We start from the raw sequence: 14569 nt of genomic DNA on the forward strand, positions 1-14569 counted from the left end.
CATAACTCGACAAAATGGTACTAATTAAACACTAAAAACCAAGCAAAATCTGCGGATTTAGAAAATTTGTCAGTAACTGTTCAGGTATCCTAGAAGGTTTCTAAACTTATAACATAATACAGGGTGGTCCAGTTTTAAGTGTCAATAATTCACCATTTGATAGCCAATCAAAAAATAAGTTGACTTGCATTGTGTCATTTTTCTGAAAAACGTTTCCTAAGGAACTTACAGTCCTCCAAATTTCAATTTAAAAAATCGTTTTATTGTTTAAAACTGAACATCCAAGACTTGTGAAAGTCCAAATTTGTACTGAATAGTCTAAAAACTTTTTTACTACTAGGAATGGTCTTATGATTCGCTTTCTCAGACTGCCATCCTGGTTGAGTGTCTGAAACTGGCATTCAAGAACTAAAAAAAGTCCGGAAATCAAGACAAAGATTGTATTGTTCATGAAACTCATTTTTTACTACTAAAAATAATATAAAAGTTGACTTTTAATGCTAGAACTGACTTTACTAGGACTAAAGAGAGTCCAAAAGTATATTTTCAAGACTTTAATTGGTGTACAACTCAATTTTCTGGACTGGACAACAAGTCTAGAAGTAAATTAAATTTTCGGACTATTTTATTTCTAAAAATTAGTTCTCAAGACTATTATTGTAGCATTTGGTACCAAAATTTTTTACTTTTATTACTGAAGAAACTTGACTTTTGGAAATAGTCTTAAACTCGATTTTTCAGTCTTAAAAAGCACTAAAAACATTCTGAATTTCTTAGAGGTGCTACAATTTATTGCACCTATGAGTGTAGAAGTCAATTTAATAGTGAAGAAGCTTGAAATAACATTTTCAAGATTATGGTCAGTGGACAAACTGGCTTTTAGGCCTGATAAGTCAAAAACTTTGTAAAGATAGTCTTGAAACTCGATTTGAGGCACTGAAAACAGCCTTAAAACACTAAAAACAGTCTAGTTTATTAAGAAATACCCGAATTTTTAGCACTGAGGTGTCTAGAAGTCGATTTAATAGTGACAAAGCTTGGAATGCTATTTTAAGTCTATGAAGAACGTAAAAATTGTTTTTTAAGTTTGCTATGTCAATAACTTGGTGAAGATAATATTGAAACTCGATTTTCCAAGCTGAAAGCAGTTTTGAAGCACTAAAAATAGTCCAGAATTCGAAGAAAATGAAAAGCAAAGTAAAAAGCACGAAAAGTTAGTTTTCAAGACAATTTTCATGAATCTAATGTCAATGTCCTGCATCTAAGACTATTTTCAAGACTAAAATATTGAAATTTGTCTTCAAATTATGAAAACTTACTTCAAATGCAAATTTTAAGCTTCTGATGTCACTTTTCATTAGTTCAGTCACATTTTGGGGTTCAAGTCAATTTTTAAGGTTTAAATGTATGAATTTGTAGTAACAAATTCTTGAAAAGATTCTTCTCTCGATTTGCATGAAAACTGGTTACAAACACAATTTTTAAGCTTCTGAAATTTTTATCTTTTCTAATTCAATTTTCAAAACTAAAGTCTTTTAGTTTGTCTGGAAACTATGAAAACTGGCTACAATAATATTTTTTAAACTTCTTAAGTAAATTTTCCGTTTCCAAGACAATTTTTAAGTTGGGTTAGGTTAGTTTTGGGTCTTTGATCATAATAACGTGTAATAAAGTGCTTGTTCCAAATTTGATCAATATTGCTCCAACGGTCTGACAGTTATGACAAAAAAAACGATTTTTTAAACAGAAATTTGAAGGACTTTATTTTCCTTAGGAAGCACTTTTCAGAAAAATGACATAATGAATGTCAACTTATTTTTTAATTGTCTATGGATTGGTGAATTATTGACATTTAAAACTGGACCACCCTGTATAGTAGCAATTTATAGTATTTTTATATATGACTTAAATAAAATGTTAAAATGAGCCTGGCACAATCATCCCTGACGTAGTTAGAGACTCTTCAATTCCGTAACGTAGGTGGAAGGCTAGAGTCGGGATGGAAATTATTTATTAAGATTAAATTCTTTGGTCTAGACCGTGAAAGATTGAATCTCTCATATTTCAGGCAGCCCGTTATACATCAATCTCACTCTAAAAGATCTTACAAAAATAACGTTTGAGCAAACTTACCTGGTAAGTTTAAATAGCCTTAAAATCCGAATAATACTGAAAAAATCCAAAAGCTGCGATTTCTTCTCGAATATCAGGATCATATCGATGTAAAAACTGAGCGTGGCTGCGAAATCTATTATATTAACCGGCGATTTGATGAACTCGATTACGTTGGGAGAGACCTGAAAACAAAATTGAATAAAATCCCCGGGGCGTCCAATATTATGTAGATACCGTTTCGTATAATAACAAATAGTGAACGAAAAAATGTACTCACGATTAATCGAACGGAGAGCTCAAAGGTGAACCAGGCGTTGCAAAAATGTTCCACTGTGAGAAAATAAGGATGAGGTTCGGTGCAATTTGGTTCCTTGTAGTTTTCGCATTCCACCCGCATTCCCGGATGAGTTTTCAGGCAGAAAGAGAACACCGAGACGCAAATAAAAAATACGGAAGCTCCGGCCACTATCTGGAAAAGCGCAAATATTTATTTTCAATAAACGTAATGGGAAATTCAGTGACGGATCTGTTCTCGTGCCAAGCGATTGGAAATTGCTTTCGGTTATTCGTGGGGAGGTTGGGGAACGAGAGGAAGAGGGAGGTGGATATGTCAAAGTTTGTGTTCCGGATGGCTTAAAGTGCAGTATACAATGTTAACTCTTTATTGGCTCGATTTTTCTATATTGTTTTCTCAATTTTGAGTTATACCAGTTTACGGTCTGTGGGTAACGACTTAATTGGTCGTAAAGTTAAAAGTGTCTAAACAGGCGAAACAGTACCTTTTAGAGGTTGTAAATATTTTATAACCAGCAACTTTTAATAGCAGTAGAAGCTCAATAAATTGGAAGTTTAATCTTTAGAGAGATGAAAACCCAGAAGTAAGGTGTAAAGTTAAAACATTTTTAGGTTACTGAATTTCTTAACCTTGAGAGGATGTTTCTTGCTGACAACTTACAGAAGACTTGAATTTAGAATTGAATTTAAATCCTGATTCAATCAACTTTACAAAGTCTAAAACATATTATAGATAATAAAGTCCTGATTACTTTATTAAACAGTTTTACATAATGGGGGGGCTTTGTCCTGAAATATCCGAACGAGAGTCGCCTGCGAGCTCATCATTATTCTATCCAGGTCCAGAGAGCAGAGGAACACTCTTTCATAATCATTAAACGTCACCCGTCGTTAATCTGGATTGTGACGAATCATTATTGGCTGCAATCGATTCAATTTACGGTCGATTGCCTACTTATGGCAAAATGTATAACTTTATATAGAAAGTCGACAATTTTCAGAACGGATTTGGATCAGTTAGTTTTAGCGACAGACACATTTTCATTTCTGATCTGCATAAATGCAACCATGCGTAGTATTATACACAAGGAAGAAGGGGGAAAATATCACTTTTCATGTGGCAGGTGTTTTTTGCTTGCCGGTCATGTGTCGGACTGTTTCAAGAAATTAAATGTTGATCTCCCCGAGGATGTCGTAGTAAAGCGGATTGGCCTTTAATCCCCTTCCATTATTACATTAGTTTTAATCCTCCCTGCCCCTTCTTCCAGTAAATAAATAGACAGGCACGGGAATTTGGATACACTACTCGAAATATACGTTCCGGATTTGGAAAGTTTCATTTCAGACGTCAATACACTAAAGAGTCGCATTGTTCCACAGTTACAATCTCGTCTTTATGTCCCCGAACAAATTGAATTTTTAACCGATCCGCAAGGTGTTTTTGTTTGAATACTCTTGTCCCCAATCGCTTTATACCAACAACAGTAAAACTGGCAACACTTAACGAGTACAAACAAGCTTCGAAGCCATGCAAGTGAATTAGAAGAGTTAGTAAAAAAATGGATATTCACATTTCGATGCTGCACATTGACAGGAGGTACCTTGGCCGATGAGGAGGAGTAAGGTTCGTCGAACAGAGCCCATATCTTGGGTTTTAGTTTTTGCCATCTGGTTAGGGTACCTGCGTGATAAGCTTCTTCGTAGCCGAACATGCGAGCAACCTCTTCTTCGCTCGGTCTTTCCGCGTCGATATCCAGCTTATCCAGAATTGCTAATGTTGCCTGGAAAATTAACTAATAGTTAGTTTTTGAAAGATGTGTAAACGCCTTTGGAATTTTATAGATTATTCTAGTAACTGTTTATAAGTTTTCAGTCATATTTAGAAGCTTCTGAAATTTTTAAGATGATTCGAAAACCCCTGGCAAGCAAATTACTGGAAGGTTTCTCTGAATGACGATACGGTCATAAGTTGGTTAATTGTCAAATGTAATCGGAATTTTTGGAACTGAACAATCCAATTTCAAAAGATTTGGCAATTTTCTGAATGTTTGTGGAAAGTTTAAGGTATTTGTTGAAGCTTCTGGCAATATTTGGGAGATTTTCAGTAATATTTAGAAGCCTCTGAAATTACCAAAATTATTTTATAAGCCTCTGTCAAATTTAAAACGATTATAGATGTTTCGGCAATTTTAGAAAATTCTTGAAAGGTTTAAGTCACTAGTATAGGCATCTGGCAATATTTCTGAGGTACCTAGAGGCCTCTTTTAACAAATATTTGATTTGTCTAGCAACACCGTGTTATGTTAAGAGTAGTTCCTATGGATTCGAGGTAATTCGGGAATATTTATAAGACGTTTTCCCTTACAGCAGTATACTAAAGACTATATGGGGTAACAAGAAATAATTCAGTCACTTTCATAACAGTACCATTCAAAATCTTTCTATCGGTTCTGAATACTTTATTGTTAGTAATTTAAAGCTCTCAGCAAATTTTTCAAGTCAAAAATTGCCCATAACCACATTTTTACAATGTAATGTTATCTATTGAAAAATATTCTTGATATGATCTTGATGAAAATGAATGAGCTATACCTGCCTTGAATGTATTAGTATTTGATATACAGGTGTGGTAAATCCAAAACCGACCATAGGAAAACCGTGTAACTGACAGAGAAACGTAGATAATTGCATGCGCGGGACAAAGACAGAAAACGAAAAAAATATCAAGTAGGCCATATTTTCAGCGCGCTGTTGCCAAAATCCAGCACCGTTTCCAGCACAATTTTGTCGACGGTGCTGGATTTTGGCAACAGCGCGCTGAAAATATGGCCTACTTGATATTTTTTTCGTTTTCTGTCTTTGTCCCGCGCATGCAATTATCTACGTTTCTCTGTCAGTTACACGGTTTTCCTATGGTCGGTTTTGGATTTACCACACCTGTACATGTAATTTCAGTATCAAATGAGTTTAAATGCATATAATAAAGGAAATAGGAACTGGCAAAACGCCAGTCCTATTTAGCGCGATTAATGAACTAATCAAGCTTCGATTAATCAGTCAGCAAATCCCTACTAATTAAACCTGAAAATAACGTTTACTTGCACCTGTATTTTCTAATACCTCCTCAACCTGATAATTAATTACAATCCGATTTTAGAGCTCGTTGACTTACTTTCCCTTGTTTGCAGTGCTACGTTGCCAAATATCTTGATAAATATTAACAGAATCACACTTAACAGGTGAACGGGACTCACTTGGGTGTCTCTGTGAACGCTGTAAGTACTCCAGCAACAAGGTTCCACCTGGTTGGAGTCCAAACCCCAAAACTCCAGCTCCTCTTCGAACAGGGGACCGCACACATTAGTAGGGTAGTGCAACTTTCCAGTTCTGCAAAACAAAATACACAAAGGATTAACTTGGTAATTGCACGGAGAGAAAAAGTGGAAAACCTATTCGAGTTTTTGCTAACGAGATTCCATTGAAAACGGTTGTAAAACGGCTTCAAAAAGAGAGAGAAAATTTAGTCGGTTTTTTTTTTCCGTTGTAAACGTGGGAGTTTTATTCAGGACAAATTTGTATTCGGCTTTAAAAACTCATCCTGAGAGATCGAATTTCAGTCATGTAAATGATTTTTATATTAGTTTATTCTGAACTGGGAACGATCTGAAGGTTGAAATTGAAAGAAAGATCAGAGATACCAACCAACTACACTCAATTTTGTAAAAGTTTTTTTTATTGGAAAAATCAAATCATATTTGTTCAATGTTGTATTTGTTTGTTGGGGCAGAAATTGTTCTATAAGAGTTTTTGTTCTCAAACTCAAAAATAAATGACAAATAGGTTCTCTGTTCGAGAAGATCAATCAAATCTGCATCAATTCTGATATTAGCAAGAAAATCGACCTTAACGCCGTTAATTTAGCAATTTTTCCAGTTGGCAATGGAAAGTTGCTTTTCACGCTACTCCAAAATAAAATTCACGTTTCAACTGTAGGTTTTCTGCGTTGTGGCAATTTGATGATTAAAAAGAGTCACGTGACTTTAAAAATATCAGTCTAAACGTAAAAACTGTCACGTGATGTTAAGGATGACATCTTAACCTTAAACTAAAAAACGGTTACGTGTCCTTCAGGATTCTCTTTTAACGTTAAGAAAATGTCATGTGATCTTTGAGATTCCGTTTTGACGTTAAAAAAAGACACTTAAATTAAATTAAAATAAAATAAAAATAAATTAGATAATTGAAAATAGTTACGTAACCGTTTTTACTTTAAGAGGAGTCACGTGACTTTAAAGAAGTACGAGTACAAGGCAAAAAGTGACAGGGTGCACCAAACTGCATTTTTTAAAACCTACAACTACAAAAAAGTGTATGCAATGAAAGTTGTATGAAATTTCATGCTACACAGGATTGTATTAATGTGTTTTTTCCCTTATTTAGGAGGAGCCTTATTAAGGAGTTAACAAGGCAAAATTGACAGGATGTACCAAACTGGTTTTTTTAACTAACTTGTCACTCATTTTGACTGAAAAATTGGCTTCTCACTTTCAATGTAATATAGTTAAGATGTGCACTAGTACTTTCCTAAATCCGTCACTGGTTATGTGGATAATACAGACAACTTTTACCGAAATATTTAAATTTTGACTCCCTCCTTTGGTTAATAAAATGAAATAACAAGTTCTGTAGTAAAGTCGTTTAAACTAAGCCTAAAATGCATTTAAACCGGTATTGCCAATAAAAATAACATAATTTTTTGCCGCCAAAAAAACTAGAAAATTAGTGCTCTCAATTTTTAAACTTATCTTTGTTTGAAATAGCTGAATCTCTAATTGAATTGGCAAAATAGAAGGTTCTTGGTCGCCTTCGAATTGAAAATTTGCCAGTAGCATTATCTCAGAAACATATTTTCAAAAAAAAAACCATACTTAGGTTAGGTTAGGTGTTTTTTAGAAGTTGTATGACAATTTTTTAGCTTTCAAGCTTCGTCTTTTTTGTGAGTTCTTTTAAAATTCTCTCATTGCATAAAAAATACAATTTTGTTTCAATTTGTATAGGAACAATTTTCTTTATTAAAACAGGGTTTTTAACAAATTCTATATACACGTATATTATAAATCCAACTCTGAGAATATTTTATTTTTAACGCGGTTTACCTAGAAAACGTTTTCCTTTACGGTGTATTTCTCGGGCGGCATCTTAACCTCTCGCAAGACAAAAGAACCTCAATCAGCCCCGGGCTAACTATTTTAAACGATGGAGTAAAATTTTGAGTCGAAATCACATCTGTGTCCCACAACAATCTCGCCTGTAAAACCATTACACGACAATTTACCGCAGCATTTTCATGGAAAATCATCGTTAAACTGCATAAATGACCGAGTTTACGGTTCAGTTTTGGCTAGCTGATGAGTAAAGCTATAACAGTTTAAGGTTCTTCCGCATTTAAATTGCTAGAGTTGCGACCTGATGTCATATCGCTTTATTAGAAATATAAAAGTGATTTTATAAAATCAATAAAAAAAAAATAATTAATAAACCTTAGAAACATATACAGGTGTGGTAAATCCAAAAGCGACCATAGGAAAACCGTGTAACGGACAGAGAAACATAGGTAATTGCATTCGCGGGAGAAAGACAGAAAACGAAAAAAATATCAAGTAGGCCATATTTTCAGCGCGCTGTTGCCAAACGCTAAGTATCTCTCAAATACCGTCGACAAAATAACTTGGCGTTTGACAACAGCGCGCTGAAAATATGGCCTACTTGATATTTTTTTCGTTTTCTGTCTTAGTCCCGCGCCTGCAATAATGTACGTTTCTCTGTCCGTTACGCGGTTTTCCTATGGTCGGTTTTGGATTTACCACACCTGTATAGCATCGAAATGTGTACGTAATGTCAGACTGACAAAATGTATCAATTTGGTTTGACAGGTGTTTGTGATGTTGCCAAACTGACATCATTGTAAACACATACCTAACCTAACCTAACCTAAACAGAAAAGCTGGAGCCAAACATATTGGCGTTTCAAGATAAGAGATACTCCCTCTGGTGATCAGTTTTAAAAACAGTTTTGGGCATTCCAGCTGTCATTTCTCCACGTTGATTTTGGATAAGTGCTTTTTTTGTACTAATTTTACCTAATTTAAGGTTCTTTGGTATAAATATGTCCTTTCATTTATTAGAAAAGGCATCCTTTCCTTTGTTTACTATTTGCCAACAATGGCGACCGATGACGTCAAAATTCTATCGCGCTAGAAACGCATGTAATAGACAAGAAAGGCAAATGATGACGTAACCGCGACGGGAAAAAAAATTTACCATACGTCTAAATATCATAGCACATTTCAAGCTTTCTAAAAATATCCCCACACGAGTTGATTGATAACACCGTTTGGCCGATCTCGAACTAAGTGACAGCTACTATTTTGACAGCTGGAATGGATTCCCCGTCTCCAAATTAGTCAAAAATAAGTACCGTCAAGCCTAGTGAAATCGGACTGGTTTTGACGTTATTAGCTGTCAAAGTGACAGATTAACAATAATGCATCTCAAGCGTTTTTTATCAAAACAAAACGAGTGAAGGGTGGTTTTTAACTAATTTTGGGGCGCCCGATCCATTGGTGAAATCACTTTTTTGATATCTCCATAAATCGCCAGTGTCTCGAATTGAGTGACAGTTACTGTCATTTTGACAGCTGGAATGGATTCCCCGTCCCCAAATTAGTCGAAAATGAGTACCATCAAGTCTAGTGAAATCGGACTGGTTTTGACGTTATTAGCTGTCAAAGTGACCGGAACAAAACGAGTGAAGTTTATTCTCCTCGCGCCAGGATACAAAATTAAAAATAAGCGAGCGTCTTGGAAAACGGAGGCGTGGCCAGAATGCGATGATGGACGGAAGGACACGATGGTTTCCGGATTCCCAAGGTTGACAGTAATAACCAAGATTAGAACCAGCGAACGACAATTTGCGACGTTGCCAAGTCTCATCATACCACCCATGTTTTGAAGCAGTCTATGTTATGTTTTGAAATGTGATTTAACAATATGATTAATAAAAATAAGTAGTTTTCACCAATATCATCGAATAATCTAATATAGAAGTGTGTTTACGTTACACTATACTGCAGCTATAAAAGGAATATGTTGATTTAAAATGGTAGGAACTTCTATTAGCGGGTATGGCAACGCCGCGGTTCGAATAGTTTTTTTTGTTTACGTTTTGTGGTGTATTAGGTGGATTGCGAAAGATAAAAACAAAATATGGTGTTTGAGTGTGTAACTAAGCCGATTTCGTCCAGACTTATCGTTTCATAGGTAAGCACCACAATTCTTCATTTGATTTGAAAAAAAAAATTATTCAACAGCAATATTTGTTGATATTTTTCTGCTAAATTACAATTTAGTCCCGAGATAAGTACTCAGTAGGTACTGAGTTGATTGGTACTGTTGTCTTCATAATTTTCTGTAAATTTTAGATTCCCTGCAAATCCAGAAATTGGAAAGCTTTGGTTGGCACAATGCCATTTGAATAAGGATAAAAAATACTACAAAATGAGCTGAAACTGGCCCCTCTAGCTCTTCATATCACTGAGATACTTACATTCAAAAAGTAGTAAAAAATGACTCCTAATACCCCACCATTCTTTCAATTTTTTTGAAAAAAAAAAATTTTAAAGTGCTTCTTTTGTAATTATTTCACCTAATTTTAGGTCCTTTGGTATAAATATGACCTTTGCTGTGGATTGGAACCCTCCTGGAGCAAAATAAAAAATTGCCAAAATTGCATTCTTTAATTGTTTTTGAAAATGTGCCTTCGGATTTGGGATATTTCTTCAAATAAGGTTAGAAATAAATAAAAACAGAAAATCAAATTTTTTGTTTTTTTCGGATCGGAAGTACTTTTCATCTGAAGTACTCGGAAAATGAAGATTTTTAAAACCGCAGAAAAAGTGACAGTGTCATATTATTTATAATGTTAGGTCATTGTGCATTGTTAGATCACTTTATTTTTCTTAATGTCCGTCAATTATCTAAGAAATAATGTCATTTTCATAATGCCCTCAAATGAGAGCATGAAAGTCTGACATTAAACATTACCAAATTTAAGACACCAGAGGCATTATAGAAAATAATGCCCTCGGTCAAAGGCGTTATGCCCTGATGTCCTGTTATAATGCCCTTGCTATCTAATTACTATAAAAGTAGGTTGATTGTTTGGTTTTAAGAACAAAATAATATTAAACAGACTCTAAAGAAAATGAAAAGCCCTGAAGCTAGACGAGCCCTTTTAGTTAATAACGATACAAACGGAGCGGTTTGTTATGGAAAGTTGAATTTCAATTCAAAATTTCAAGAAGGAGCCTCAGGAGTTCTGTTTGAATTTACGTAATTTACTTACTCAAACCCAACTATCTAAGAAAGTTAATTAAGTATCAGTCCAATTTACGTATGTTCGGCTTAGAGATGTCCGAACATCAATCAACTGCGCAGCGGGCTTAAATACTTGGCGCGTTTCAAACTAATCGCTATTGCATTTTCAATAAATCCTCAAGGCACAACCGGGAAATTGAAATATCCTTTATTAATGGAACATTATCCAAGAGGTGAAGCGGCAAGGCGAGTAATTTTATGAATAAAATTACGTGCACCGCCACCTTTAAGGTTTTTAGGACCCCAAACCCACTCAAAAATTTTGCTCAAAATGCGATTTTAACCGTTATTAATGCCGTTCACTTATTCAGAACCGGGCTATTTTGTGTTCCAGTTTTATGACGGTTTTATGAATACAAATACAGAAAGTCGGTCGGCCATTAGCAGCTCCCGCCATTAATATGGCGATCATTACGCATTGAATGATCCTACATCATAAATTTTGTATACGAAAAAGTGTCATGTTTAATTTTTTAGTGTTCTGGATAGTTTATAGTCTGTCATTACTATTTTCATTTTTAATTTCTCAAATCGAGTGGCAGCAGAAAAAAATAGTTTAGGTTAGGTTAGGTATCTAAAATTGGTTTTAAGTATGTTTACACCGTAATAATACTATTATTAGACCAAAAAGATAACCTGAAAATAAATCCTGTCTTAAAGTAAGCAAAACCGCGTATTACATCCTTAAAAGTTAAACACCGCAAACTCACACTCTACACTCGCTCCGAAGAAGTTGTAAAGGAAATCTCTAGGCTAAACTTTCCTATTAAAATATTGATCCTCCTGGATAATGCCACAAGTTAACGAGAAGGTTCTACATTTTAAAGCCGCTGTTTGTTTTACAATTTTCTGGTCGGGCACGTGTAACGTGGCAGCTTTGAACAAACCCTCGCTGTTGCTCTTGCAAAACCACGAAAAAGTCGGTTTAGTAAAATATTAAAAATGTTTACAATTAAATTACTAGAGCGGTCGTAACGAAAACTGAATTACCGTCGAGTTAATGGAATTTTATTAAACCACAAAAATAAAAAATTCTGGGACTGTGCTTGTCCATTTAAAAGCACTTCAAATATAAAAGCAAACTGACCGTAATGCGCTTTCGTTTTTGTATAAATTAATTGCTTGTTTTAAACGACAAAAACAATTATTATGTTTTTAAATTTGTGCTTTTTACGGTTGAAAAAGTGGTAAATGGGGAAAATCAATTTCTATTATGAAGTCCAAGCGTATCACGAATACTTAAATGATACACAGTCTGGTGAACGCATTGCAAATTGATTTCAACCACAAATTATTATTTCATATTTTGTGCGGATTCATTAAAATGCAACAAGTTATGATAAGTCATATTTTGTGTAACGAATGAATTTTTACAATAAACAAAAAACTGTACGTGTTACATGAATGTTCTTAATATTTGACACCATTGTAGTCAGTAGACCAAACCGACATGGTTTATTCAGGAATTCCACAAAATCTTATTTCGAGTACTTTACAGTGATTTTTAAAGTGGAATAAGGTTTTGGAAAGTATATTATTATTCAACTAATTATCCCGCTATAGATTACATTGCCCGCGTTTTTTCTGGATGTCTGGAATGTAACCACCAAAAATAAACACAAATATAAAAACAGGACTAGGTTAGGATAACGTGATTCTGATATCTTCGTTCTTGAAACGGAAAAAGATGGCAGAAACCAGTCTAAGTGCCAGAAGCGACTTAACGTTGACAGAAGCCACTTGCAAGTGCGAAAAATCACTTAAAGGCAAAGGAGTTAGTTACAGGTGCCAGAAGGCACTTAAAGGTGATAAAACCAACTTGGAAGTACTAGATAGAAGCTATTTGCAAGCGCCAGAAGCCACTTAAAAGTGACACGAGTGCGAGAAAATACTTGAAGCTGTCAGAAGTCACCTAAAAATGTGAGAAGACTTTTACAAAACGGCAGAAGCCCCGTGAAAGAGCCAGAAGTCACTTAAAGGTGACAGAACCCAGTTGAAAGTGTCAGAATCAACCTGAAGCTGCCAGAAGTCACTTGAACATGTCAGAAGCCACATAAAAGTGTCAAAAGACATTTGAGAGTGACAAAAAGATGACAGAATCAACTTGATAGTGTTAGAAAACATTTGAAAGTAGTAGAAGCTACTTCTGTGGATGACAATATGATTGTAAATTGATATTATTCATTTGTTTGGAGCAAAAAATTCCAGATACCATCTTTTAATCGGATAATTTTGTCAGAAAATCTAGTATAATATTCCAGACATTGCTGGTAATTTTCATTCTTTCTCTGTTGATCCAATTTGGTTCACACATAATTTAAAACAATCTCTTTACCTGTAATAGTTGAGAATCTGAGCAAAAACCCCTGGATGACGATCGAAGAAATACTCATTCAATACTGGATCATAGTTTGCCAAAGCTTCGGTGAGCCTGGACAGCCTGGTGGCCGGGATCTTCTTCAAGGTGGCCTTGTAAGTCTCGTAACGAATCCCCCCCACATTCAGGATGATCCGATTCTCGCCATCCATGCCACCATTTCACGTATGTTCCCCGATGATAATCTGAAAGTACAAAAAGTGTTAAAACAATCAAGTGGAAACTGAATCACCGCTCTCTCCCCCTTCAGCACCCAAATAATCCATCCAACTTCCTCGATTAGCTGACAAAGAAGGAATAATCTGGAAACTCGCTGGAGCTTAATCCAATCATAGTTCGCACGTGGTCTGGATTTCCTGCTGGTTCATCTAATTATCGGGAATGGCATTCAAAGTGATGTTAGTCTATATGGGTCAGTAATTTTATTGTTTACAACACGGATTATACTTAGCAACAGTGTCACTTTGAAAGTTATTTATGTTAGAACGTTCCAGTCATTACTCTCGATATGTATACACATAAGTACAGACAGTAAAAGCCAGAAACACATTTGTATATGTATATTCCAGACTTTTTTGCTTTATGAATAACATTTTGTCGAGTAAACTGGATATACTGAAAACGTACATAACCGCGACTTTTGTAGGGTCCGGATCATTGATATTCCCTAAGGGCTTGGCGGGCTTTTAAGACTTGATTGGCGCATTAATCCATGAATTTTCGTCAAGAAAAAACTCTTACGTTTCCAGAAACCGCTTTGATCTTCTAAAACTGGAAATTTTTCTCGACCGCTCGTATTTATTTTATCCAGACTTTGATTTATGTTTTGATCGGGCGTTTGACGATGCCAAACTGCTTTCTCTTTATGTTTCGCGGGATGTTCTATCAACATTCCGCGCCTTTAAAAACGTCGACGGTTTGAGTGTTTCGACCATAGTTTAAATTGCAATTTGATGACGCTGGAAAGTTTGATTTCACTGGATCTAAGTTTATTTTCGTTTAGATCTGTAAATGTGGGAATTTTCTCTTAATGTACTGCTGAATGTTCTAATTTCATTTATTTGATGATGCGATATGATATAACGCAGAAAATTGCTTGACTACCAAGCTGAATATAGGTATACTAACCAAATATAGTGGATTTTTGGCCTGAAATATTTTTAATAAAAAGGTTATATTCTCATTTTAATTTTAAATAGGTAGTTTTTTTTTTTTTTCAAGCGGTCTAAAATAAGCCTATTGTGTACCTGTACTGCCGGCGTAGAAAGGCTATTTCATATCCTTGGAGGTAAAAAAATAATGTCCAGAACTTGATCCAGACTAAAAGCGTTGCATTTAGAAAAAAGC

At 35.0% G+C, this 14569-nt stretch overlaps 2 protein-coding genes across 6 annotated transcripts in view; one reads left to right on the top strand and one right to left on the bottom strand.

The window, feature by feature from the left end:
- Positions 1 to 14569, bottom strand: part of LOC145740502 (potassium voltage-gated channel protein Shaw-like) — a 34889-nt gene that overhangs the window by 5366 nt on the left and 14954 nt on the right. For 3 of the 5 annotated variants that reach the window (XM_081996112.1, XM_081996109.1, XM_081996111.1), the window contains exons 2-6: positions 13181 to 13407; positions 5664 to 5796; positions 3981 to 4190; positions 2393 to 2584; positions 2134 to 2297 (exon numbers count right to left, since the gene is read on the bottom strand). In XM_081996112.1, coding sequence (XP_081852238.1) covers positions 2134 to 2297; positions 2393 to 2584; positions 3981 to 4190; positions 5664 to 5796; positions 13181 to 13374 — 893 coding nt within the window. In that variant the 5' untranslated portion in view covers positions 13375 to 13407. Of the gene's footprint in view, positions 1 to 2133; positions 2298 to 2392; positions 2585 to 3980; positions 4191 to 5663; positions 5797 to 13180; positions 13408 to 14469; positions 14543 to 14569 lie in introns of all 5 variants that reach the window. The other 2 variants (XM_081996110.1, XM_081996114.1) reach the window with 2 other exon arrangements.
- The window catches only part of LOC145740505 (cationic amino acid transporter 4), a 29594-nt gene continuing 24076 nt past the window's right edge, over positions 9052 to 14569 (top strand). The window contains exon 1 of the mRNA XM_081996120.1: positions 9052 to 9729. The gene's annotated coding sequence lies outside the window, so the exon portion shown is untranslated. The remainder of the gene's footprint in view (positions 9730 to 14569) is intronic.

This window comes from Ips typographus, linkage group LG1 (assembly GCF_016097725.1).
Source record: "Ips typographus isolate SLU linkage group LG1, UJ_Ityp_2.0, whole genome shotgun sequence".
Classification (NCBI taxonomy): Eukaryota; Metazoa; Arthropoda; class Insecta; order Coleoptera; family Curculionidae; genus Ips; species Ips typographus.